Source organism: Tripterygium wilfordii, chromosome 19, assembly GCF_013401445.1.
Source record: "Tripterygium wilfordii isolate XIE 37 chromosome 19, ASM1340144v1, whole genome shotgun sequence".
Taxonomy (NCBI): Eukaryota; Viridiplantae; Streptophyta; class Magnoliopsida; order Celastrales; family Celastraceae; genus Tripterygium; species Tripterygium wilfordii.
The window spans coordinates 508,126-535,695 of record NC_052250.1 but is presented as its reverse complement, the minus strand read 5'-3'; the positions used below and the strand labels follow the sequence as shown (position 1 = coordinate 535,695).

The 27,570-nt window shown below is 35.4% G+C and overlaps 7 protein-coding genes across 10 annotated transcripts; 3 read left to right on the top strand and 4 right to left on the bottom strand.

Annotated features, from left to right (window-relative positions):
• Positions 1–311: 311 nt before the first annotated feature.
• On the bottom strand, positions 312–2,291 carry LOC119985239 (zinc transporter 2-like). 2 transcript variants are annotated; one of them, XM_038829471.1, is made up of 3 exons: positions 1,532–2,291; positions 1,093–1,148; positions 312–979 (listed from the first exon to the last, which is right to left on the bottom strand). In XM_038829471.1, the coding sequence occupies exons 1-3, from the start codon at positions 1,986–1,988 to the stop codon at positions 470–472; spliced, it is 1,023 nt and encodes a 340-aa protein (XP_038685399.1). In that variant the 5' UTR covers positions 1,989–2,291; the 3' UTR covers positions 312–469. The 2 variants fall into 2 exon arrangements, with proteins under 2 accessions (XP_038685399.1, XP_038685398.1); XM_038829470.1 differs by having other exon boundaries at positions 1,093–1,151; positions 1,532–2,289.
• An 897-nt stretch (positions 2,292–3,188) lies between these two features.
• Positions 3,189–8,670, bottom strand: LOC119985126 (mitochondrial import inner membrane translocase subunit TIM50-like). The gene is made up of 10 exons (XM_038829305.1): positions 8,253–8,670; positions 7,899–7,987; positions 7,049–7,085; positions 6,364–6,425; positions 6,136–6,249; positions 5,781–5,885; positions 5,598–5,696; positions 4,021–4,177; positions 3,671–3,773; positions 3,189–3,559 (listed from the first exon to the last, which is right to left on the bottom strand). The coding sequence occupies exons 1-10, from the start codon at positions 8,590–8,592 to the stop codon at positions 3,514–3,516; spliced, it is 1,152 nt and encodes a 383-aa protein (XP_038685233.1). The 5' UTR covers positions 8,593–8,670; the 3' UTR covers positions 3,189–3,513.
• A 2,401-nt stretch (positions 8,671–11,071) lies between these two features.
• LOC119986287 lies at positions 11,072–11,694 on the top strand. Its single transcript, XM_038830865.1, has one exon. It carries the CDS (start codon positions 11,102–11,104, stop codon positions 11,453–11,455), a length of 354 nt encoding a protein of 117 aa, XP_038686793.1. The 5' UTR covers positions 11,072–11,101; the 3' UTR covers positions 11,456–11,694.
• Positions 11,695–13,890: 2,196 nt separating this feature from the next.
• On the top strand, positions 13,891–14,798 carry LOC119985993. Its single transcript, XM_038830503.1, has one exon. The coding sequence runs from the start codon at positions 14,010–14,012 to the stop codon at positions 14,706–14,708; it is 699 nt and encodes a 232-aa protein (XP_038686431.1). The 5' UTR covers positions 13,891–14,009; the 3' UTR covers positions 14,709–14,798.
• A 3,124-nt stretch (positions 14,799–17,922) lies between these two features.
• LOC119986097 (leucine-rich repeat extensin-like protein 5) lies at positions 17,923–18,651 on the bottom strand. The gene is made up of 3 exons (XM_038830649.1): positions 18,624–18,651; positions 18,124–18,490; positions 17,923–17,965 (listed from the first exon to the last, which is right to left on the bottom strand). Exons 1-3 carry the CDS (start codon positions 18,649–18,651, stop codon positions 17,923–17,925), a joined length of 438 nt encoding a protein of 145 aa, XP_038686577.1.
• Positions 18,245–23,604, bottom strand: LOC119985363 (meiotic recombination protein SPO11-1). Of its 2 annotated transcripts, none has more exons than XM_038829644.1 (17): positions 23,539–23,604; positions 23,289–23,388; positions 22,829–22,902; positions 22,583–22,684; positions 22,139–22,212; positions 21,631–21,647; positions 20,943–21,012; positions 20,828–20,864; positions 20,568–20,615; positions 20,403–20,461; positions 20,277–20,308; positions 20,045–20,162; positions 19,767–19,887; positions 19,607–19,670; positions 19,402–19,511; positions 18,624–18,699; positions 18,245–18,490 (listed from the first exon to the last, which is right to left on the bottom strand). In XM_038829644.1, exons 1-16 carry the CDS (start codon positions 23,591–23,593, stop codon positions 18,668–18,670), a joined length of 1,113 nt encoding a protein of 370 aa, XP_038685572.1. In that variant the 5' UTR covers positions 23,594–23,604; the 3' UTR covers positions 18,245–18,490; positions 18,624–18,667. The 2 variants fall into 2 exon arrangements, with proteins under 2 accessions (XP_038685572.1, XP_038685573.1); XM_038829645.1 differs by having other exon boundaries at positions 20,045–20,150.
• A 273-nt stretch (positions 23,605–23,877) lies between these two features.
• LOC119985001 (two-pore potassium channel 1-like) lies at positions 23,878–26,605 on the top strand. Of its 2 annotated transcripts, none has more exons than XM_038829146.1 (3): positions 23,878–24,186; positions 25,054–25,993; positions 26,170–26,605. In XM_038829146.1, the coding sequence occupies exons 2-3, from the start codon at positions 25,092–25,094 to the stop codon at positions 26,330–26,332; spliced, it is 1,065 nt and encodes a 354-aa protein (XP_038685074.1). In that variant the 5' UTR covers positions 23,878–24,186; positions 25,054–25,091; the 3' UTR covers positions 26,333–26,605. The 2 variants fall into 2 exon arrangements, with proteins under 2 accessions (XP_038685074.1, XP_038685073.1); XM_038829145.1 differs by lacking the exon at positions 23,878–24,186 and adding an exon at positions 24,202–24,263.
• Positions 26,606–27,570: the final 965 nt, after the last annotated feature.

Below are 27,570 nucleotides of genomic sequence, written 5' to 3'. Positions count from 1 at the left end.
TAAAAATGTTATCAGCAAAAGTTCAACCAAACACCACACAGCATTCGAGCAGCATTTCTGCTACTAAAATTCTCCAACATTTCTGCTAGCATATCTGCTATTTTCAAAATGCCTTACCAAACTAAGCCTTTACATTGTGAATCAGAATCAATCTGTTTTCTAGTATAGTTTGAGTTTTTAAACAATTTTATTTGATTTCTGATTCAATTGTCTGATGATTATGAAATTCTTTCGACGACAAGTTGTACCGTTAGAATTCCGGTATCTGCTTGATGAATTTGCCATCTGAATTTGGCCTGTTTAGATCAAGAAAGAAAATGTCTTTGAATCAATTTAATGGCATTAATCATATATGCTGCAGGCCTTGGCATGGCATATAGTTGTCTTAGATTCTTAATCTGTTTGTATGGAAACTAATAACAAAAACTGAAGCTACTTTGTCTGAAGCAAACAAACTCTTTGGGGCAGCTCAAGTATCCCAGATCATCACGACAGCGATCACTCCAACACCCAGCGCTACAGCCAAGAACTTGTGATGGCGAATGTCAACTGAAACTGCATTTTGGGGTGTGTAACCTTTGGAAAGAAGATGGTTTATTGACACGTAAATGAAAACCCCGCAAGCAATCCCCATGGATATGGCATAGATCCAGTCTGCAACAGCACCTTGAGTCGTGGCATCGATTATGATACCAATGGCGACGCCAACAGGACTTGAAATGGCAAACGCAAAGGCGTATCCTACACACGATAAGAGGGGGCGATTGGGGATCATCCGAAGAAGAGCTATTCCCATTGCAACTGCTGCAAATATCTTGTGCAGACTGATTGTCCATAGAGCTTTCCAAGCATCAGCTTCGGTCTCTGCTACACCAATTGCAATGCCTTCAAACACAGAGTGGAAGCACAAGGCAATGATCAACAGAATACTATCCCCAACCGAACTTAGAGTTGAAAGTGAAGAATGCGCGGGATCACCCTATCGCGGCAAAAGAAACAACATTCAATCAATAATTACCAAACCATCATCAAGAATAAGAGAAAATGCTTATCACGCACTTTCAAGTGAGATGAAATTAGACCAGAACCTACCTTAGAGAGCGATCGCTGAGTTGTGTCGTTGCTACTGCCTTCTCCCTGCTGAAAACCTCCTGCCAATGAAGAATAAGCATTAATATTTAATACTAACCATTAAAAGGTCATTGTGAAAGAGCTTAAGCACCTAACCACAAGAAGAAGAGAGAGGAATGGGAAAAGATCAAAGCATTATGAAAAAGCATTAATTTAATAAAGCTTAATCCAGATCAGATGACCCTTCACTTTCGTTCCAACATAATTTTCTGACCCACCAACCAGAGGGAAATTCGTTTCTTTCCTCAAATTTTCTCACCAAATAAAGCTTGAATTCTTCAACACAACAGCTTATGGAAATGGACACAAACATATATATATATATACACACTATTAAATAGTGACCTTTACTTTCCACCCTTATGTGAGAATTCATATATATATTCTTGATTTTGCGTACCTTGAAGCTCCAAGTCACCATTTTCTTTCCCCATGCCTCTCCCATACACATATCCAATCAGACAATCAGCCAACATAGTCAACAAGTACCCAGCACAAGCCAACATGAAAGCAAATGGATATGCTTTGGGGGTCAAATCCTCAAAAGTCTCATTTGCATCACTCAAGAAGTGCATCAAAGCAGTGCCCAAAAAAACCCCACCTGCAAATTGGGTTCCAACCACCAAAAACCCCTCATTCCATTTCAGAAAATATGGTGACACCCCACCTACGAAAGTCCCTATGAAGACTAATATCAAACACCATATCTTCACCAAAACTAAGGGTCTTGCTCTAAGATCGGGATGGTCATCGCCACCGCCGGCTGCCTCATCATCATCATCATGGCCACCTCCATGGGCGGCGACACAGAGGATGAGACAGAAGACAAGGGAAACCAACAAGAGAAATCTTGGCATGTTGTTTGTGATTCTGAGGAGCGGGAGATGGGGCTGAAAGGTTGGTACTGGGCAAGACACATGTATGTATATGTGTCTATATATTGATAACTTTTGGTACTTCTGTGTGAATTATAGTTTGGTTGGTGCAATGTACTACACAAAGACGAGTGACTTTGGAGTACAAATACCAGAAATAGGAAGAGTATCTGCTGCCCATTTATTACACAAAGGATACTACAAGGAGACCAAACATGTAAAATAACCGATAATTATGGGTCCTCTTTAATGTTAGATTGATCTTTCGTCTGTGAGAGATTTTTCTGTTGCCAAGAGATCCCCAGTAGTAAACTAAATATCCAGCACTTCAAAATCATTATATCTCTTCTCCTCTCTCTTATGTGGCACAAATTTAATTGGGTGAGTGGATCCCACAATGAATACTATTCATCAACACTCCATACATTCCAACACTCTATATTCATTTTCTCTATTTTCTCCCTCTCTCTTTCTTTTCATCATCTCTCTTCCTTTCCGTCTTCTCTCTTTTCCTTTCCATCACATCTCTCTTCCTTTTAATCTTCTCTCTCTTCCTTTTCATCACATCTCTCTTCCTTTTCATCATCTCTCTTCACTATTCATCAACTATATATATACTCCAACTCTCAAGTATCATTTTTCCACAACTAAATTTTCAAGTGTCATTTTTCATCTATTGTGTGCATGTAACGCTATACTTATCAAAAAAGTAACATTTCAAGCACTTGAAATACACTCCGTTATACCCATTGTGAACATCCAGCACTTAACTTATCAAGAAAGTATCATCTCAAGTACTCCAAAATCATCCCATTGTGGATACTCTAAGTGTTCGAACTAGTAATCACTGAGCACTCGGTTATATCACTAAGGTCGAAAGTTTAACCGTTTGGGAGTATTTTTTGGGTTTTCACGATCTCGTATACTTTTGACTCATCTCTAGGGAATGATTAGGAGCCTCATTTATATCTGGATACAACATAAGCTTCAGCCTAATTTTACCTATCACCAATATAATGCGAAATGTTCTGATAATAAATTTAGACCTAATCAACGATCCAAATGACATACGGTTTTATGAAACCATGTGCTATGGCTTGAATCCTAGTCAATCCTATTTCCAATAAGGGCAATTGACAATTGAATCTAATTTTTCCCATTATTTTCGTATTAGTGAGAAAAGAAGACCCAACTCTAAATTGTTCGATTGTTCAAGAATAATGACGTTGAGTTTATCGTCCAACTGATGCATCATTTGTTTGTTCGCGCTACTAGAATCAAAATTTCCCATAAGAGTCTATTACAATGAAATTCAAAACCATTGCAATTGCAATTGCAATTCAAAACTACTAGATCCGCTATTCAATCGTCTGCTTTTTATTGGAAACTGATTTCCACTCGCAAGATATGAAGCAAATCTTCAACTTCAACTCGATATGCTCGTTTTTTGCCGCAAATTACATCATTCCCAGAACTTAAATAAAATCTATGTCTCAATATTCCGACATCACCGACGCCAGAGACGACCTTGCTGCCTTTGTTCTTGCATTCTCCTGATACAATATTTGACCAAATAAAATTTTACATTCTTTACTTGCTAAATGTACAACTTTTATTAAGTGAAAAAAGAATATGAACAAAACCAAGTGCGGGGTTTTACAAACCTCTGGTAGTCCTTGGACCGCTCAATGAACTCTTTCGAAATGTCTTTCCCTTGATATGATTCTAAAACTGTTCTGATATCGGGCGGGCTACTGCGAGCAACATCTGCAAAAGAATCAGAGAGCAGCGACATTTAATGCATAAGTCAGTATGAAAAGGCTACCAAATTGTCAGGAAAATAATCTATGAAAATTGAAATACTACCGACTGTTCAATTAAAATCAGAAACTCCCAAACCAAACTCCCCAAAACACAACCCTTCGCAAAAGAAAAAAGATTCAAGTAAATTCCTTTGAATTGAATCCTATCCTATATGTTGAATTTAAATCTTAAGAAATCACAGATAAATTACATTCAAGAAATGGAATAAGATCCAAAAGTGCTGTATCATCTCCCTCAAGCTTGTAAGGCTTTATTGGTACACAGTTTTCTCGCTGAAGGCAACTTTCCAGTGCATGGCCACTCACATATATAATCTTTCTTGGATCTCTGTTAAGCTTTGAAAGATCCTGCCATGAACAACAAACTATTAACTACATGGCAGAAATTGAAAAAAAAGACCATGAATAACTGATTGCAAAAAGAATTTCCTTCATGGGCTTTAAACCTCAAAACCATATATGCAAACTGCTGACCATTACCAAAGGGATATTAAATTGAGAATTCAAATCTAGAATGTTGTGCTGGCTTAGTACGCAACTTAAATTACAATGAGGCCTTCATTTACAACCTACTTCAAGATAATCTTAGTTGAAAAGTCAAACTTACTTCACCTAAGAATAGCGAAACTCAAATAATCTTCTTGCCATCATAGGGGAGATTGCTTCAATGACAATTGCATACATGAACAAGTGCAAACTACAAATACAAATAAAAAAAATTTCTGTTGTGGGGTGGAAGTTGATTTCTCTCTTTTTTTGGTGGGTCGGGAGGTTTTGGGGGAGGAGAAGAGGTGTTTACTAGCCCGGATTCGATTCACTAATGTCATCATTGACATCCGGGCGAATATTGACAGAGTTGCTCCATGGCAACCTAGATGTCATAGGACCATGGAACGGCCTCTCAATGAGCAGGTAATACTGTGAGTATCAACCATCCTCGGACCCCAACACCACTGCAAAGCCAGGGTGCTTTTATTGTCTTTTCATTTTTCTCAGATAATTTCTAAGTTGGAGAAGAAGTTCAAGTAAAGTGAGAGAGATCAGAATCCCTTCATTTATCCACCCATTATCCACATGGAAATATGCAGACTAAGGAAACATGATAAAACTGCAGATCAGTATTTCTATAATCTAGTTAAGTTGTACAATACTAACATAAACAATGACCCCATAAAAATATGATGTAACTGCATGACAAATATTTCAAAGGTTTACTAGAATATGTTCCCAAAGCACCTGATATGGGCAACAGGCATTGACACGTTACAGAACATGGTTATTTAAAGGCACCAACAATGAGCCAGGCAAACCAAGCTCAATGTTCAAAATAATTAAACTAGTCAATACAATTCCAAATAAAATATTTCAGCAACAAAGGAACACAAGTTCCTTGTGGCAGATGTAACCCTGGTGATGTGAAAGAAATAGTCATGGCCAAAAGTAAGGTAACACTTCTGGCATGAATCAGGTAAGAAAGAAGAAGCCGGGGTAACTTTTCTTTGATTACAGAAGCATGTGTATAACTTCCCAAACCCAAACAGGGGAAAGATGTAGCTCAAAATGTTTACCATAAATAACAATAAAAAAAATGGAGGATGCAAGTCGTCTAAAGAAAGCAAAATCCAGTACATATCAGCATAAGCTGAAAAGTCAGTTACATATTTATACTTTCCAATGAATAATTTCTTCCAGTTTTAAAAAGCATTTTCCTCTAAGTTGGAATCTACAACATTATTTGATGAAATAAAAGCAATGAAATGGAACATACCCTGTAATGTGTGCCATCCATATACTTTGTAGCATCCCTTGATAGCCGATACCGTACACAGTGGTTCTTATCCAACCTTTCAAGAACAGGATCAACATACTGCACAAGTCAAACAAAAGAAGGTTACCAACTTGACGGATCAAGGAAGTTTTAACCAAACATCAAGTCAGAAAACTGCGCCACCATGTTAAGCTGGTCAGAGTACACGACAATTTCGTAAAACTTGGCCATATGTTCCAAGAATGCCTCAACTCCGGGTCTTTTGAATGTCCGCCAGCCTCTTTCACGCTTCACACCAAATGCAGCAAATATCGTTAAGATTTAAGAATACATGGGGGCATGGTGAAAAACAAACAGAATAGGGTGTGTGGTAAGAGGAATCTATTGATGATTGGCTGATTGCTTACGGAATAAACATAATGGTCTCAAAAGACAATTGAATGATCACATTAGCCTACATGGCCATTTTAAAAATTGTAAAATTAAGACAAAATATATTTTTTTTTTAAAGAACTGTTGTTTCCAGTTGCAGCCTTACCTTCCAATCGCTATAAAGTAATGTCTCGTTTAGATCTAGAACAAGCGTAAAAACATGTTGCTCCGCAGGATGCAAATCTGGAAGAAGCTTATCAGAAGTCGGTTCAGTATAGCCCTATGTCCAAAAAAAAGAAAAAAGACTTCAAAGGGTCAAAAGGAAAGTAAACCCCAGTAAGCCAAAAAAAATAATTCAAGATGAGAATTGCTAATCAATATACACAGGACTTACTCGAACTTGTTCTTCCAATACCCTCCTCAGATCCAAGTAAAATTCAATTGCTTTAGCAGGAACTGACATTTAAAGTCAAGCAACAATACCATTCAATATTACAGTCAATAGCAGTTTAAAAAAATTTAACAAATAGACAAGTGAGACATCATACATAAGCGAATTCACAACTTAATAATGCCAAAAGAGAGTCTCAATCTGAGCCTTTGCCTAGTATAATAAATAAAAATGACCAAGGAGAGGCCATCAAGTATGGCTAATGCATATGTCTTGCCTTTTGACAGAAGGTAAAAATATTCACCACATAAAGATGGCATCATAACATGCAGATAATTTTGTAAGTACCCCAATAATAAAATACATACGCATGACTACCTTCTACATTGCAATTCATGACATAAATGCGTAACAAGAATAGTCCATCCATCACTAGATCTTTTTACATGGAGTATTTTTGTCCTCGATAGTTCAAAGGAATAATTTTTTGTGATGCTTTTAGTTTAGCCTCCCTGTAACTTTTCTTCCTGCACCACCTTAGTGCTTTAAGAAAACTCTTTTCCCCTAAAAAGAAAAAATCTCATAATATTGAAAAACCCTAAGATGAGATAAGAATGTGTATTCATCAAACAATAACCAACACAAGTTCTAGTGGTGTCATAAACCGAAAACTGCTTCTAAGAATCACCTGTCTTTGCAGTCGAGGATAGGAAACTCTGAAATTTCTGCAAAAAATATTGAAATCTTTGTCACTCTATAATGCACTTGTTAAAGTATTATACTATATTACTATCCAATGGGATGCATAAATAACCGCAAAAAAAATTAAACTAAGCATGTTAGTTTCCACCTCTAAAACTATGTTTTTTTTTGTCAACTTGCAGGCTGCAGCTCATAATTTCTTTTCATTAAATTCCATTTTCACTGTTCTATTTTGTTCTCTTCAGACTTCTCCTTTAGATGAATGTACTTAGTTTGCATTTTTTTTGCTAGTTTTGCATTTTTTGGCTCTCTAATGCACTTTGACACATCCCCTAATTTACCATTCTCAAATACTGTTTGCAATACTCACTCTTCACAGCCCACGATCTGAGCCTTTTTTTCTTCTCAACTCAAAGTCCCCTTTCCTTGATTAATTAAAGCCCTAAACCCATAAAATTTCTAATGTTTTAGCATACTGTTCCTAAATATTTCAATTGTTTTAACATGAAGTTCCATTATGCTAGTTGGTGTTACTTATCTTTAAATTATTTTATTGAAGGAAACTTTATCCGACGTACATCAATAACAAAATAATGTCAATAGCTAAATACAGATTTCTGACACTGCTATTGCTAGAAATCGAAGCTCTTAATCTATGATGTAGACCTGAAGCAGATAGTTATAACTTTAAAAGTGCGAAATGCTGACATTGATTCTAGATACAAGACATAAGGAGCTTCAGTTCTAATAGCACTGCGCGCCACTGCCATATGCTTATCACTGTTTCTCAAACAAAAGTTACAAATTCAAAGTTTAACTGTCTAAGCTACACTTACATCAATGGCAGAAGCATCATTTCCAAGGGTTTGATTTGCCGGCTCCCTCAGCCTCTTAGTCTTCTCATCTATTTCATCCAATGTGTAAGCTACAAAGAAGCACACATAACATGTAAAATTCATTTTTGACTGAAATTACAACCTCATAAATAAAAGAACTTCCACATTCAAGCAACTCAACCAATCAATACACTACAATGAAACATTTTCTTATAAAATTGCATTATCTGTCTAGTAATTCATGATAATCACCAACTTTCCATCGAAGAAGCCATAACATCTGCTACCAACCGGACAAATAAGCTTTCGACACACACTAAATCGATTAAAAAAATCAAGAACAAAGAAACCAACCATAAGTTGCATAACCAGCAGCAACAGTGGCCCCCGTAACAGTGGTAATAATTCCGGCCTTGAAAAGGGTCCACACTGTGCTCTCCCAGTAACTCGAATTGTTGAAACCGTCCCACGCTCTTCTCCACAGGGGACTCGAAGCAGCAGACGGTTCCACCTCCGGCGCCGTTGGAGGGGGAGGGGGAGGTGAGTCGGAGATAACTGTCTGCGACGAACTGATCGGCTCCTTCGGCGGGCTCGATAACACGCCGGAGCAAAGAAATCTCCGATTATAACATTTCTTACTGGAATTCGAAATAATCGCCGAAACCACACGGCGAGGAATTAATGAAGACGACATTGCTTATTGTTAACGTCAAGGGTTTAGGCTCTGGATCTCCCGAGGGTTTTTGACTGTGAGCGTTAGAGAGGGATAGAGACCTCTTGGTCTGTTTGGGAAATGGTGGAAGTTTGTCCGGCATTTTTGGGTTTTTACTTTTTAGCTCTTTCCGGTTGTTTGGAAGGCGGTGTATTTGAGTTCTACGAAAGAGCGGAATATGGAAAGCGGAGATCACTTATGGGCTTTGGTGCCCAACAATGTAGCCCAAAGATAGTTGGCCCGATAGAGGCCCAACTAACATTTAGTATTGGACTTCAAATAAGCCCAAGAGTTAATGAAGCCAATAAAGGCCCAACTTAATGGGAATTTTCCCAAATTTCATAAGCCTATGAAAGGCCCAATCAAAGTCGGTATTGGACTTAAGAAGAAGCAATCAGCATTCATTGACCCAATATTGGTCCAACTAATGTGTAATGTTGAGGCAATTTTTTTTTTTAATAATCGAGAACTATACGATGCACACTTGTTATTTGAACATCTGATACGGATTTAAAACCCCGATATTGAGGCAAAAAATAATTGGATATTCTTTTTAAAAAAGTAAAATTGGGCCTTGCAAAATATGTAGATTATCTTTAATTACATAGTTTTAATAAAGCATAAATAAAATATTATTTATGTTGCTTATGAAATGGATAACGTAAATATTTATCTTTATATTTGTTTAAATGATCCATATCATTAAAGCCTAAGAGCACTTCCAATGAGCATGCATTGTTGGGGACAACAAACCTCCTCGAGAGTTGTACATGTGTGATGTGGCCACAAATGGAAAAGTCTTCTCTACAATGGGTTATATCTAATGGCTTCATTTGTGCCCATTTTTAGGAGGAAAAATGGTTGGTGTGGGCCACATTGTGTAAAAGCAGGCCAGCATGGGAGCAATCCAAGCACCCTTCTCCCATGCTTGGCCCAACAAACTGAAGCCAATACAATTGTATTGTTGGAGAGTGAAATTTGTCCATGTGCCAATAGATTGCTAAAATATATGCTCTATGGGCCAACAAATGTTTGTTGTTGCAATTGCTCTAATGGTGCGTTGGAGAGTTCACTAAGAATGAGACATTTTTTTATATTATGTTTTTCTTGGCTTGGCTAGTGTTGTCTTGGCATCAATGACCTCACTCATGGATCCATAATTATGTCCATAAACAAATTTTTTTTCCCAAATATTTATTCAAAATTTATTTGAAGAAATCCTTCATAACTTAATTATTGCGATATGGGTTTTTTTTAGTCCAGTGTTTGAACAAAATTAATAAACAAATAAAAAGAGAATTTCCACCAAAGTGGGTTATATCATACATATCCTTACATCAGCCTTGTAGGATCCATTTGGCTTTATGTTGTAGTTGGGATTAGCTCACCCATTTATCACTAATAAAATGACAATTAAATAAAAGATGAAGAGATTGGTATGTCCCACATTTAATTTGGAAAAATAAAGAACAAGCAGAAACCTTGACCCAAAAAATGATGTTTAAAATGGGCATGGATAAATATGAAAACTTTTATTTAGAAGCATAAAAAATTTATGTTTTCTTACTAGTTAGCATTGTGTTTGGTAATATCGTTTGGAAAATAAGGTTTGACACAACCAAACACTAAAAAAAGAAGAAGAAAACTTGTGGATCGCTAACTTTTGAGTTTGTTAAATCGTTGATGACGACATTTAGAAAGATAAGTCTCGAAGAGAAGTTTTATGTTTCATAGGTTATAAGATCTTATTTCATAGGTTATAAGATCTTATTTTACAGGTTATAAATTCGCAACAATCGTTGTTATCAAATACAACCTAAGTAATCAATATGCATCGACATCATAATTATCACATAAAAACACTTATATCAAGACCAATCACTAAAATTTTATTAAAATGAAACACAAGTTTGAGATTAACTTCAGTTAATTAGTCATCATTAAAACAAATTAAATATGATTAAAAGAAATAAACAAAAGCACCACCTAAAGCTCTTGATGACTTCTTCTAGACTGAACACAACTTTGGACCTTATCCCCATCTCACTAAGAATAGCATTATCGCTTCTTAAATCATCACCAAGTACCAACCCTCTCCAAAGAGGCATTATCCTCATAAATCAATTATTGAAACCCACAATTAATTTTGAATCATTTTCCAAAAATATCCCATCAATGAATAGATACTCTCCATCTTTGGGCAAACCCCCTAATTATATAATTCTAATCATCAAAAGAAACTAAAAAACTACTAATTAAATAATAAAAATGGACCCTTAGCTGGCCTCCAAATGACCTTTCAAACATCTTTTATTGCCACAAAACAAGGAAACCCCAAGATAATTTCAAAGATAATAAAATAAAAAACACATTTGCAAATATTTGTATATACCGATAATGCCCTTACACCCCACCCATATATATATGAGTGCAATTTATGCTATTTAGCTAGGTTTAGAAATCTCTAGCTAGAAATTAAATTAAGAGAGATATGGCTTTGAAGTGGCATCTTAATTCTGCTTTTACCACTTTAGGGTACCCTAGTAGTGAAGGGCATGTCAATCACCACCACCACCACAAAGAGAGTGTGAAGAGTAGCACTATTAATGGGTTGAAGTGCTTGAAGGTGGAGGAGAACAAGATTGAAGTGGTGAAGAGAGAAGAATACCCAAATGGGTTCCAAATGCCACTTCACTATCCAAGGTACAAAAAAGTGGATTATGAGAAGATGGAGGAGTGGAAGGTTGATATGCTTCTCAAAGAGTATGGCCTTAGCTTTAAGGGTACTCTTGATGAGAAGAGGTCTTTTGCTATGGGAGCATTCCTTTGGCCTGATCAACTTTAAAATGTTTCCACCAAAAAGAAATCTTAATTTGGTTTGCTTTATATATATCTAATTAAGGGTTTTGTTATATATGATGAAGCAACAAAAAAAAAGAGTCTTTTTGGGTGTTGTAAATATTAAGCAAATAAGTAATTATTAACCAAGTCTTTAATTATGATGTCAGAAGTAAATGTAAATATATAATGTCAGCATATATTGTATGTGCAAAGTGTTAAAATATGCAAGAGTATTGTTAATTACGTCTAATTTTTTTTTAAGAGGAACAGTTGCATATTATTAAGAATTAGTCGCAAATAATCTGTTCGTACAGAAGGCTCAAAAGACTCAATTCATATATACGAGTTAGGATAACGGCGAACAAACTTTGCAATACAATAATGATATTGCTTATATCATGCTTTGTATAATTAGTTCTATAAAACTTTATTTTTATTTTTTGGAGATTGTGAAGTCATAATTAATTTGACTAATACACTCCAATTGACACCATTAGTAGTTGTAACTAACTTACTCTTTATTATCTTCAATCCATTTGTCTTTGACTAGTAGAGCCAGCAGAAACTTTTTTTAAAAAAAAATTTTCTTGGGTCTATTTTCTTTTCTTTTTTTGGTGAATATTCACTTTTCTTTTCAAAAAAGAATTTGAATAAACTTTATATATGTGGTGAAGACTCTCATATTCTTTTTCTTTTTTTTTTCAAAAGTGAGAAAAAAAAAATAAAGTGGAATCAATCTCAAAGAAAAAAATGTCAAAAATCACATACAAAAAGTTCTTTTTGACGCCATGAAGATTTGACACACAAGATTAGTTAGTTGGTACAGTAGGTGCTATAAATGAATGAAATTAGTTTTTGGAATGCAATTGTTTTTTACTTGGAAAGGTAGATAGCCAATTAAGTTGTAATTTTTTTTTTCTTGTCTAAAAATTATGTCATGCTATTGTTTTAAGGGAGAAGCAATTTTATTTGCAAAATTTGGAAATTATAAAATAACCCAAATATACATACATACATACATACATACATATATATATATATATATATATAATACAACTAATTTTATGATTATATATATTTCGAATGCTTTCGAAAAAATTTGGTAATATATCATAGAATATTTTAGAAGTATGAAAAATTGGGAATTTTATTCTTTTTCTTCTATTTTTATGGTTATTAGGTAACGCAAATCATGAAGTCGGTGAAAACCTTTTGGAAAAGAGGAAATTGGTGGTAGTGGAAGGTCCCTTCACAGCTTCACAATAATGGAATAATTTGAGTTGCCTTGAATTCAAGACATTCTCTCAGGAAAGATTGCTATAGAACATGTTCATAATGAGATCCTAACTCGACTAACATTATTAGGGGTACGAGTTCGAATAAGGTATTTACATGAGTTATAGTAGAGCGCTAGTTGGGTTAAATTTCGCGAACCAAATGTTGTTGGGAGAGGTTTATGTTAGTGCTACACTTTGACGGGATTGTGGTTGATGGGCCCGTCCTTCATACATAATTATGACTCAAATCGAATATTCCACAACGGGTGAATGCTCTTATGATCACGTCCAAGGGATTGTTAATGCTAGTCACTCGTGTCCACCATTTTTTCATAATTTTTTTTTAAAATTTATTAGAGGTAAAAATGAGTCGAGTCAAATTGAGCTAGCTAAGTCAAGTTTCTTCATGCCCTTGCTTTGCTCATGAACAAATGTGACAACCCGCTCTTCCGTAGTGGTAATAGTTTGTCCACTTTAGGCCAGCCCATACTGGCTCATAGGGCTTTGTCTTCTCAAGCTCAACATCAGCCCTTACTAATTTGGGCCCACAAAAAGCACTTGTAACTAGTTTGTAAATTTGAACTATTATACAATGTAATTCACATATTCTCCTAAACGATGTGAAATAAGAGACCTAACCCGTTTGTCACTCGATAAGTCACCCAACACCACCGAGCTTGCACTGCAAAGGCTTGTGGCCCCACCCACTCTAGTCGACTGTTACAACAAACTTTTAAAATGAGGTTTTAACTTGATTCAATATTTACTATATACAAATCAAGTTTCTTATGCATCAAATAAGCTTATATGTACTACTTTTGGTGCATTACATATATCATCTTTTTTTTTCTTAACAATGCCAAATTAATCATTAACTCATGCAAAAGGTGAATTTAAAAGGTGAGTATCTTTATTATTTATTTGTTCCCAACTCTTTATGAATGCCATTTCTCATTCACAAACCCACCAAAGTAGAAGTCTTTACCTAGATGGATTGGGGCACCTACAAAATTCCAACATTGTCAAGTATAATAGGTAACTCAATGTGCCACACACACGTTGTCAAGGTTACTTTTGTCAATTCATCAAGAAATATCAAGAAGTAAGTGATCACCTCCATATAGGTAGACCCTCATGTGAGGTTTTCTCATACCAACCTTTCTAAGCAATCATAAGTCACCTCTATATAAGGAGATCCTCATGTGAGGTTTTCTTATACCAACCTTTCTCAGCAATCTTATTAACTTCCCTTCAAGGATCCACCAAGAGAGAGAGAGGGAGATGGGTGAGAAAGAGCACAAGAGCCTAAAAAAGGTGACAAAATTCCTACTTTCAATTTCATTTCTCTCTTTGTTATTAACTCAATTTTCTTGGCTTTATATTTTCCATTCCTTGAAGTTCTACCTCTCAACATTACCCTTTCAATTGTACACACACTCCATAGACAAGAATTGCATGTTCCTCCTATGCAATGGACTCCTAGTCTTCGTGGCAAAAGACTTTGGCTTGATCAATTTTTCAAAACCCAAGTCTAAATCAAACCATACCCATGAACCCATCAAGGATTATCTAACTACTCACCCACAACCTCATGAGATTGAGGTATCACAAGAGATTTCATTGGAGGATAGTACTAATCAAAATGCACTAGTGAATGATCAAGAACATGATCATTTGTACATGAATCAAGAGGATGTGATTGTGAGAATTCCAACCCAAGAGTTGATGATTGCTGAGGATGGTGAAGAACAAGAAGGAGATCATGATCAAAGTGGGTTTTTGTCCACAAAGTGGGTTCTTGTGGATGAAGATGGAGGAGAAGAAGAGAAAAGAGTACCACATAGTGGATTTTCCCACAATATTGAAGGAGACCAAGAAGAAGAAGAAGCAGAAGAACTCAACAAGAAATTTGAAGAGTTCATTAGGAAGATGAAGGAGGAACTAAGGATTGAAGCAAGAAAAAAGCTAGTTATGGCTTAGTGACATGATACACCTTATTAAGTCAAGACTATAGTTTGAAATATAGTAATGTTTTGTAAAATAATTATATATACAATCTTTTTTTATGCACATAGGTGTACTTCACTATGATTAAAAACTACACAATTTACTTCTTTTGTTCTTTGTCTATCAACATGAAGATGTTGCAAAATTCATCAAAAATTAACAATTATTCTCATTTCATTATAAAATTATTAGTAGCTTAATTGCCATGAATAATATGTGGACATAAAACTTACATGAATTTGTGATTAAATTTAACTTTAAATCAGTTTAATTATCGAGTGTTTAAAAAAATGAAAAATAAGAATTGGATGAAGACAACTCATGGGTGGATTATTAATTAAGATTTGAAATGAAATATGTCTAGCATATAATCCAACCAATCAAAAATTACCCAATGGAAAATGCACACGCACATATATATATACACACATATATATATGATAAACATTTGGTGAGAAAAACTAGATATAAATCCATTAGAAACAAATAGACATGCCCATGTGTGTATAAGATATTTGGTTCTCATGAATCCTATGAATTTTAATTTTGTCTTGATGAAAATGATTGTTAGAGCTAACTTAGACATTAAAAAAGCCCTAATTGCCTTAACTTTAGACAGAAGAAACTGATCGGTTAATTTTTGTCTTATATGAATGCCAAACATTTCAACGTTTTCTAAAGCAATTGATATTCTTGATCAAGTCCCCCATTGACTTGGAACATTCTTTAGGTAAAATCCACAAAGTTATGGTTAGTGGGAATTCGAATTTCACTTAACAAACCATTTTAACATAAACATGATAATTTAATCAGTAGAGTAAATTAGTAGGTCAAACTAATGATTCTCTTGCATATATATATATCTTCAACTATACGATTGAAGTTCTAACCGTTGCAACTAGCTAGGGCATCTTATGATTTTACGGGTTCAGATCAAGGGAAAACTTATTTCATATTCTGGTTCTTTATATGCTAGCTAGTCTTCATCAATTTTATTTTTATTTTGGAGATACTAGCAAGAATGATGAATAATGGATAATGCTTGAGACCCCTAAAAAGTGACTCCCAAATGACCCCCATTGGATGTGAAGTGGGCCCTACATATGTGTTTTTAATCAATGGCTATTTTAATGCCACATAGATTTGGAGGACTTTTGGGGGTCTCTAGCATTGTCTATGAATAATATGCATGATATGGATATGAGACTTTCCAAGTATGGATTTTCCTATTTGAAAATTCAGTCTAAACACTAGAAATCAATATTGTCCATTTGAACCTACACGACTTAGTTTTACTTGTATTGTTGCTATTGGTTTTTAAACCCAAGAAACGCGTTGGTTAGAGATTGGAGTCCCTCTCATCACAACCCAATATTGTCCTCTCTAGTCCAACATATAGCGCATTGGTTGTTTGAAAGGGATTGAACCTTTGTTATAATGTCACTTGATTGATGGGGTTATGCCAATCCGATATGTGACAAAGTCTTAACATTCCATTTGAGTCAAACACTTCATATAGAACATCACTTAGATAGAATGATGAATAATTTGTGTGATATGGATATCAGATTTTTCAAGTGTAGATTTTCCTATTAGAAAACTTAGCCTAAATACTACAATTGTCGCTTTGAGCCAAAGGCTCGTAGGGCTTTCTTCCTGAGCCGTCGATATTGATTCTTATGTCAGAAACGCGTTGGTTGGAGATTGGAGTCTCTCATCACAACCCATATTATCCATGACCCGACTTTTCAATGGGTACCTAATATGTGACGTCAAGACTTTCTTGACTCTTTAACAAACTCGTTGGTTGTGTAAGAGAAACTAGACATTTGCTTATGTATCACTGGATTGAGTTATGACAATCAAATATGGGATAAATTATTAACGTTCCATTCGAGCCAAACATTCCTTAGACAACATCACTTAGCGGGTGGCTATTCACATAGTAATGTTCCAAAGGTTGTTATATTGCTCACCCTTACCCATTTTAAAAAAAACAAAAAACAAAAGAAAAGGAATATCACTCAAGCTTCCATATCCACATGTTGTTGGGGACAAAAATAGAACTACAAACAAACAAATTAAAGGTTATTTTACTCCACAGGAAAGGCCACATTCAAATTCGGTCGAGAATCTCTAAAATAAAGTAAAAAGTATTTCTAGTTATTATTCCATCTCCTATCCTTCCAATTGATTTTTCCACGAAAATTATACTTTCTTCTTCCACTGAATATTGTTTATATGAATTGTTTTTTTTTTTTCAATTTCTGTTCTCTTTGGATCTGCACTGTATAAATTTATTAAATTCGTACAATGAACTATAAATTACATGTTTTAGATAAATCCACAAAAAAAAAAAAAAAATTTGGTGTGGACTCGCACCAGGTAACTTGAAATATTTGTTTATGCATTTTTTTCTCAAAAAAATAAAAATAAATTACAGTCCCTACACACACATATATAGGGGAGACTGACTATATAATGTCTCAATAAATCTATTATATGTGTCATTGTACATCACATGTGGCCATAGAATCTATTAAAAGGTTTTTACGCTTCTGTGGTTAGAGTTATGGGCTTTCATTTTCATAACCCAATTTGTGGATGACACATCAAAGAGAGAAAAAATCTATCAGATGCTCTTCAAGTAATGTGTCCTCTCTCTCTCTCTCTCTATATATATATATATATATATATACATATATATATACACAATTCAAAGTGAAATCAATTTCCTATTGGATGAAAAAATTGATTCACATTATATTTATCTATTGCACATCAACTGACATTAAGACATACATCTAGAAGGACCATCGGTTGGGAATACAAATCCAATCACATCAAAAATAATAAATATATTGCTCAATCTAGGTCAAGTATTCACACAGATTTGCTTTCCGCGGGCCATCACTATTGATTCTTAGACTGTGAGAGATGTAAAGACTTTACTTATATATCACTCAATTAGATTATGCCAATCCAATATGAGATATTAGTCTCACAAATAACACCTAAATTTGGGACTTATGTGATACACAGGCTTTGCATTAGCAACCCTATATTTTCCTGTCCAAATAAAGAAAATAATAAGAAATTCGTACAAACATGGATTCATGCGACTTTCGTTGACGTTGGTGAGGAGAGAATTCGAGAACATTTTAATGAAAAATTCAAAGATATTTTTTTATTGAAATGTTCCCCAACCCTCACTGCTCAACGCCATGACACTGAAACAAATTTAATTCCACAATTAATACAATTGCAAGAAGAAAATGTTAACTACCCCAAATAATGGAGCATCTCTGTCAACAATGTAGTCATTAAATTCAATACAACCAATGAAATGAGGAAAACATGTATGAAAGTGAATCAATAATAAGAATACCAATTATGCCGTGGTGGCGACGGCAGAGGATAAGGTGGAGGAGGAGGCAGTAGACCATACGGCAGGGGTGGTGGTGGTGGGAGGGACAGGCCTTGTGGGTAGTATTGATATTCTGGGCCTGGTGGGTAGTATGGATAGTCTGGGCCTGGGCCTCTTAAGTATGGTGGGTATGGGGGCTCATATGGGGGATAATCATTTGGTCCATTATAATAATTTCCTCTAACCCCAACTTGGCCATCTAACCTAAAATTTGAAACCTGTCCATGTTTACTACTCCTTTCAAGAACTCTCAAAATAAAATCTGGACTTACTGTGCCTTTAATCTTCACTGTTGCTTGATCTCCCTCTAACACAACTGAATATACTCCTATCAAAAAAAAAACACATTAATTTTGATTTTGATTTAATAAAAAGAATTATGTAAGAAAAAGAGTATATAAAATCTAAAGTTAATTAGTTTAATGGGGAGATCATCATTAATCATTCATCATTCAATATACCTTGGAGATTCTGAAGAACTGCCATCATCTTTGTCTTACATTCATCACAATGGATGTTCACTTTCATAACGCAACTCTGTCAAAAACAAAATAACATAAATAAATAATATTTTCGAATTGAAGATAACCAAAATAATTATCACACAGTTCAAGAAGCAAAGAAAGAATTGTAGCCACACCATTTCTGCGGAGGTATCCATTGCATCAAACTTGTTGTGGGTGAAGAAGAAGAAGAAGAGATCAAATACTCTTGTAAGAGTTTCTTGTTAAACATTATAAACTTATTGATACTCTTTCTAAGCACTGTATTAGTTAAGCAAAATATTTATGGTAATTATTAATGATAAAATAAATCTAATAAAGGGGAATCCAATTTTTCCTATTATACTGATTATTCCACTCGTATTTCAATTTTCCTACTCATCTTACGTTGTCAACATTTATTTCATTCCTTCAATCTATCTGTAATATCTTATTGAAGAAATATTAATAAAATAAGCAAAAATCAGAGTCTAAAGGAGGCCAAATCGGAATAATTTTTTCCTTTTTTGGAATTGGAATCAATTTTGATATCTTCTCTCTGTAATACTGTTGTATTTTGGTTGACTCATGGTACATACTAAAAATAAGCTCCATAGACATTGAAATGGGTTTGTAAAATTTTAATGGCACGACGACAAAAACCTACTAGCTTTGTAAAATTTTAATGGCGTTATAATCAGAAAGATTGAGTGCACAATTCTTGTTTTATGAGTGAAGGGTTAAATGTGAACTCTACCTTGAATCTTAGATGGTATGTACACTTCTGACAAGAATGAAAGAGAGTGCACGGACAATGCTTCAATCTCGTACTTGACTCCTCTATGGAACATCAACTCCAGCTCCAACCTTCAGTAGCCAAAAAGAAATCAGAGGCTTGTATGTACTCGGTTTCACAAGAATAGTAGCCAAATCCCAGTATGTATGATAACTCAAAACTCTACCTCCATTGTGGCACCTCCCGGTGCAAGTAGCATCGGGATAACATGGCTTCAATTTTCCTCTTATCTGCCAAAATTTTTGGAAGAGCCTTACACAAACCAGTTATATATAATAAGAGAGACACTTGAATTTTATAACCACCAACGTTACCATCTGACCGACCTTCTATGGTCAAAGGAAGAAGACAGTGTTGGGGGATACAATACTTCTCAGAATCAGAAGGGAAAGGTCCAAGCCAGCGTACTTCTGGAATGCGTAGAGATTCAGCATCATAGGCCAATTGCTTTCAAAGATCAAAGTGGAAAAAGGATGAAGTCAAAATGGTGGATAAAAATAGAATTGCAGTCTTACTGTCATAGTAGCTAGTCTGCTGTCAATTAACTGGCTTAAGTAGCATGAAGAACTATAAGAATTAAATGATCTTCAATCAAGTTTCTTACCATAGATCCAAACCGATAAGTAGTTAGGATGTCAAAGCCATATGGATCACAATCTACCAAGCAATATATAGGTAGACGCAACGTATCAGTGAGCACTCGCAAAAACCTGATGGATGTGCTTGTGTTTACACACCAAGACAGCCAAATAAGACTCAAAATCATAAGGCTGGCATAAACATCTTATCTCAGACCATATCATTGCATCTATTATCATCAAAAGAGGGATTTCTACCTTCTAGTGGGAATGTCCGGATAGCCTCTTCCCTGCAAATTGGAAAAGACACAGTTGAAAAAGGAAAAAAAAAAGACCAATAAAAGAAGACTTGGAAATGGAGACTGGAGTAAATTTGCTAATTACTGTGACAACAATGCAGCGGTTCATGTGACAAAATCGGTCATTTGCTAGACGCTGGAAAACTGCATAGCCAGTAACATAATGCTAAATGAATGAATGCATTTCTTAAAGATATAAATTACTCATTCCCACCATGGAACATCAGTATTGCAAAATGAAAAGCTTTACCTGATTCCTTCTCTACAACCAGTATGTACTGGGCAGTACTTACAATGTCTATATGCAAAAGTCAAGGGGTAAGTAACACATTTTATCTCATGCACACGAGGAACTAACTACATGAATCCCAAATGCTATGATAGTATGATTGTGAAAATAAAATGTCAACATCATCCATAAAACTTGTGAAATGCCCTAACAGGATTTTTTGGATCAATGATTATCAATAACTCATGTTACTTCATTACAGTTGATCTATTGCAGGATACCCGTGACTTCCTTCACATAGACAGGGACAGGATGGGCCTGCAACCAAAGCAGATAAATTGTCATATTGTAGATACTGATGCCATAATTTTCATTATCAAAGTCGTCCAATCTTACTGTGCTAGGACAATTTATGCAATTGTATTTCCTTCCATCTTCGAAGAATCTTAACCAGCCCATCACCAACCTAAATGACATATAAATGGATCAATAAGAAAATGAAAAATCAAATGCACTCTCATTTAAAAGAAAAATAGTAGGAAAGGGGTGGTTGAGCATACATAATATAGACTACTAAAACCAAGCTCAACTCAACAAAATATTAACCATTAATTGATTGCCATTTCCAACAGAAACTTTGTGCATAATTCTATGAATATGATAACAAAAGCAAGGAAAATATCTTTCTAAACTCAAGACCCAGAAAAAGGCAGGACTTCTCCTCACTAATGTGTCATCTCTAAAACCTAGAAGATTACGCTGTGGATTAACTAGGGCATTAGAGATGACATTAAAGGTTACTATATAAATCAAATATATCTACTACAAATCCTTAGATGTGTTTATATAGAGAAAAAAAATTAGTTTCCAACTCCATGATCTAAAACTGCAAAAGTTAACCACCATGCACTACAAGCTATATATAATTGGTTAGACAGACTGTCACCGACATTAGAGAAAATGAATTTTGTTCACCAAATATAAGAACATTTATCTTCTATCTTGAAAAATGCATACATTAGAAACTAATAAATTCAATAATCTTCTCATATTCAAAAGGTTGAAGGAAATCAGAAGTACTCACCCTTTTCCAACAGACACCTGCCAAAAGGAAGCTTAAATGAGGCAAAATATCTAAATTACACCAATTTCAACTCAAATTACAGAGCAGCTGTATAGAACTACTACAGATATGAAAATTTCCATTTGTAAAACTTTCAAATTTTCCCATTTATTAGTTGTCAATGTAGGGACTCCCTATACATATTACCTTTGCATTTATGTGTGGGTTTTCATGTGACATGTTAATAAGCTTAGTCAGGGGAAATTGCCAGGGAAAGAAAAAATTTACCTTTTTTGTGTAGTTATCATAGGAATTAATCTAAACCACGATAAACTCTAACTTGTTTTACAAAGGGAAGAAAACAATAGAAGCAAGTGCTTGGATCTAGTTGAATTTTTTTATTATGCGCCATTTTTACATTAAAAGGATGGCCACACTATCCCACTGTGAACATGCCAGTTATTCCAAGTTTCATTGGGATTTCAGTAGACCTTAAATATAAGGAAACAAATATAGTGAATTTACCAACCACATTAAGGTTATGACGACTGCATTGCATAAGAATGCATATATCATTGACAGCTCGATCAACAGCAGATTGTTCTGCATAACGAAAAACAAAGCAGAGTTCAATGTAAAAAGTGAAAATGCTGGCAGATTTTCTTTTGGGTATCATATATGAGACTTGTAAATTGTAACAAAAAAACATGCAGCTCTCTCTCCCTCAGGCATGCAAAAGAATAGACATAGGAGAGCCACGTCACACTCTCCAATGATAACAGAACAAAAAGATTGACAAGAGTAACCACTCATGAGCCATCCCCTCGAAAGTACTAGCAAGACAACTTTTATTCTATATAATGCTTCTGTATACTTTTGATTTGATATTTGCTCAACAATCCGAAAGCTTCAACCTATCATAAAACAAGAAACACAATTCAAGTATTAAAATCTCAATCGATCCCATATTCACCTTTAAATACAGATGGATGCATGTAATATATATCTCTCTTTGAACCATGTCTGTTTTCTTGTAGTAGTTTCTGGACAATTAATAGAACTCGTAGCAAGAAATCTGAAAAAGAAGGAAGAATGGAAAATCGCAACAAATTCAGAATGCAAAAAATGGAAGCATCAATATTCAATGATCATTAAAATTGCTGTACAAGTCAAGTTATGAAACTCTAGTACTTTGATTGACTCAGGATATGTAACTCACCTATTCTACGAGCATGGCACTCTCTTTGCAACACCAGAATCTCCTGTCCTTTTGGCAAATCAGAATTGCAGAAGCTGCATACACCAATTACCAACCAAGTGTGTTTCTTAGATAAGTTATCAATGCAGTTTTTCAACTTCAAATTTTGAAAGAAACACTTAGAATATAGTTTATAAGCTCCTATAATACCAAAATTCCCCTTCCTGGATCCTTTCTATCTTTGATTAACTTGGTATAGATTTGCAACCATAGATCAACTATTATTTTTCAATGAATTTCAGAAAGCCCTACACTCTACTACCACTTCAATGTGTGTATTCCATTTTTCTATTTTTTTTGGCATCCATAACAAAAACATCATTTGAAACTCGAATTTCAGCTACTAAATGAACAAACGCGATACTCGATAAAACAAAAGGCAACAGATAATTCAGGACCATTTAGGAAATGAAAATCAAACCAGTTCACATCGGGATTGCTGCAGTAGTTTCTGAATCTATCGATGACGATCGACGGTGATCGTCCGTGGCTCAGATCCATCACGATCGACCGAGTAAACTCTGCAAATCACATAGAATGTAGTAATGTACACTTACAGTCTTCCTTATACATACATACACCTAACGGAATGGTCAATGGAGAAGGAGAATGCATTGAGCATATTTGAATCGAAACTGTGTTTTGTAAGCTGAAGTGTTTTGAATTTCGACCTTTGATCTTCTGAAGCAAGTCACTGCGTTCAGCGCCCGAACTATTTCCCTCCATAATTTTGCTTTTCCGAGAAAAAGAAATTCCAATCAGTTTTATATCTATGCCCGTATGCCACTATGCCGTATCATATATCACGTTGGGCTCAGCAATTTATGGCCCATGACTATAAAAGAAATTGGGCCTTAGATTGCTGTAAGCCTGTAACTAATATCCAATTGGCCTCAACACCTGAGCTTTTTCACGCTTTCGTAGATAGATTTTGCTTGGGCTTTAGTAGACGAAGGAGCTCTATTAGCCTCCAATGGAGTGACATTATTGACAGCGATTAAGGCGCCGCAAAATAATAATCTCATCTGCTTGTTCATACTTCAGATCAAGATCTAATAGGGGAATTATTTGTAAATAAAAGAGTTTGTATTTGCCAAAAGTGGAAAAAGAACCAGAAAACCAACTATCTTCACCATTTTGGCGCTGTTTGTGAAATTTCTCGGTCCGGGTTCAATAGATTCAAAGCCAAGAGATTGAAGGAGAAGATAACTTCAATTGGGTGTTTCAAGAGAGATTGATTTGACGAATTTTCCGTGAAGTTTCAAAGAAAAAAACGAAAACCCAGTTTATAAATTTCCAGAGAAGCCCACTAGTGACTGGTAAGTGTACACTTACTCACTCTCTGTAAAGAAGTTTCATTGTCAGATCTTGATGGATTTGTGTTTGGGTTTCGCTTGTGAGACTTCTGTGCTTGAATCTTGTTGCATTTTTTCATTCTCATTCTTTTGTGTTACTAGATCTTGAGATTTTATTCCTTCATTTTTCCAGTCACTTGTGTTGCTTTTTATTCATGGAAATTTGAGTGTGTTTTTGCATAAATGGTGTGAATGGGCTCATGTTTATGGGGTTATTTGGAAAGGAAGTCTCTGCACTGTAACTGATCTGATTTGTGCATAAAATTATCGGAAACCCAGTCATTTGGGTTGTTTGGATTCAGGCCCAGTTGAATCATGAGTTACTATCATGAATAGAATTGGCATCTTCGACTGTTGACTTACAGAAAACTACATTCAGATGCTAGCTGGAAGCAATGATGTCGGATAACTTGATCAAACTGGACTTATTTTTTCGATTATAAACAGGCTATTTGGATTGAGAGAATTTGATTTTTCAATATGAATATTAGAAAGGTCATGTTCTCTTTCAGTTCATTTTCCCTTTGAGTTTCTTCTGCATCTACATTTGTGTAGCTCTGATAAATAGGTCTGTTATTTGTATGATGCCATACGACCAGGGTATGCAATGATAGTCTTGTTTATGATAAGCTTGATGTTTATTGCTGCGATTCAAGCTCATTGCTGCGAGGACTCACTCAAGAGAAAGTCTTTCGCAAATAATCTACACATGATTCTATATGAGCGTATACTATAACATTGATGCTAATACTGGTGTTTGTGCTTACTATGTAATTGTTAATGGCTCTTATATGCATGTCATTTGAAAAATTAATGGGATATGATCTGCAGGTGTCCTACTATTGCTTCACTTTTGCTTATTTATCTTAATGGCCAGCAACGAAGCAAATCAGCCCTTGCTCTCCACATTAGTAGACTTGACACCTAGAAAAGGAAACAAAGTTGTGCCCAAAAGAAGACGATTTCGTCGTTGTAGAAGTGCACCTGTAGCAGATTTACTTCCCCAAGATAATAATGGGAAAGGCCCAATTCCACGCTCTGAATATATTTTCGGTAAATTCCACCCAAATTTTAAGCTGACAGCCCTTTGCTCTGCCGTGTACTTGGTTATTGGCACTATATGCTTTTACTTTGTGAGGGACGAAATCACTGGAATGAAAACAGATGCACTTCTTGATGCTGTTTATTTCACCATAGTGACCATGACCACCGTTGGTTATGGTGATCTAGTCCCAGACAGTGTCCTCTCAAAGTTACTAGCCTGTGGTTTTGTCTTCTCTGGTATGGCTATAGTTGGAATGCTTTTGAGCAAGGCCGCAGATAATTTGGTCGAGAAGCAGGAAATATTGCTATTTAAAGCCATGTACAAGCATGAAAAAGTAGATCAAAGTGAAATGCTGGAGGATATTGAGTTCAGTAAAGTGAAATACAAGACGATATTTACTTCGATACTTATGTTGGTCTTCATTATTGTTGGGACCATCTTCTTGGTTTTTGTTGAAGGTCTGAGCTTTGTCGATGCCTTCTATTGCGTATGTTCTACCGTCACAACCCTTGGTTATGGAGATCAGAGCTTCTCAACCAAAGGTGGCCGTGTATTTGCAGTGTTTTGGATATTGGGCAGTACTATCTGCGTAGCTCTGTTTTATCTTTACGTTGCCGAGCTTGCAACAGAAAACAGACAAAGAGCACTCGTTAATTGGGTTCTCACTCGAAAGACAACAAACACAGATCTTGAAGCAGCTGACATTGATGATGATGGCATTGTTGGGTAAGTATTAGGCGTCAAATTTGTGTCATATATGTCAAAGCTTCGATTTTCATATGCACTTGTCGGTGATAGCATTGCTCCGTTTTTGTAGTTCTTTCATATTCTTTTACTATTGGAAGCTTATTGAAAGTTGAGTTGTTCCGAACCTAAACAAAAAATTGTTCTTGCGTTTTCAGGGCTGCCGAGTTCATTATATACAAGCTGAAAGAGATGGGGAAGATTAGTCAAGCAGATATTTCAGTTTTACTAGAGGAGTTTGAGGATCTTGATGTTGATCAATCAGGAACCTTGTCAGTCTCGGACATTATTCTCGCTCAAATGCCCCAAACGGAACGGTAACTTCCATTTTACTATATTGGATATAACTTATGAGAAAACAATGTAGATTAATCTGAGAGCCTACTTTGTATGTTACTTATTTTAACTGCAGCCAGTGCACCCATGTAACCTTTTCTGCGCTATATATGTATATATATACATATGTCCACAATATTAAATGTTTTTGCCATTTCTTTTCCCTGGTGCACAAGCCTATATGTATAGTAGATGTTGGCTCCTGATGACTGTGTTGGATCAGCTAGTATTGTTATAAGCGATCATTTGTCATGCTAATTTCGATCCAACAAGCACTATAATCAAAATATGATTTGTATTATGTGTTGATTATGAACAGGTAATTTCGTTCCAACAAGCGTAATATTCTACACATAATTTGCATTAGGTTTGATACTTTGATTATGAACAGCTTGTTATGTGTTCTGATGACGAGAATATGTTTATGTTCGATGGTTAAGATAAATGTATAAGTTTGATCATGAATTTTAAGTTGATTTGATGAACGAGCAGAGTGAAATTTCTTACTCATTTTACACATATCGGATGTTCAATAACAAGCTTGTATGGTGTCGTTCTCAGTTATAAAAAAAATCGAGTTCCTCAAGTTTGTGAATGGATTCGTTTATCAATAAAGAATGCAAAAACAAGCTTGATTATGAACTTCTAAGCATGATCATTTGGTAGACCTTACGTACTTCTTCTACACTTGTTTCTGCTAAACAAGACAAGAGGCTTGAGCTGCAACTCTAGTGAAGAAGGCCTTGTAGGCCCAGAAGCATAACCCTATCTTGGCCCACAGGCCCATAAACCATCAATAGTGCCATAGTGGTGAATGAATCCAACTAATACATTTCAATTTACAACCATATGAATAATATGATTGATTTTTGTGGCCCCCACACGCACTGAATAGTCATCAAGCCACACAACTGTAAGAAATGGCCCACAAAAGAGATGATGGAACAATCAATGTCGTTAATCATCATCACATCATATTAGCAATGGGTCCCGCCGCACTTACGGTGCACGTACCAGATTAAACAATCAAGAACATACGGTATAGTCACAAGCACGTGAGCACCTCTTTGAGCCAACGTGTGACCCAAGATGCACAGTACGAGTGTACAACTATCAAAACATTTTAAAATTCTTATAATCTAAAGATAATTTTTTTGGGTATTTTTTAACAATTTTTTTTAAAAAAAGTAGTCGGTGCTGGTTTATACCCAATCAATGCAAAA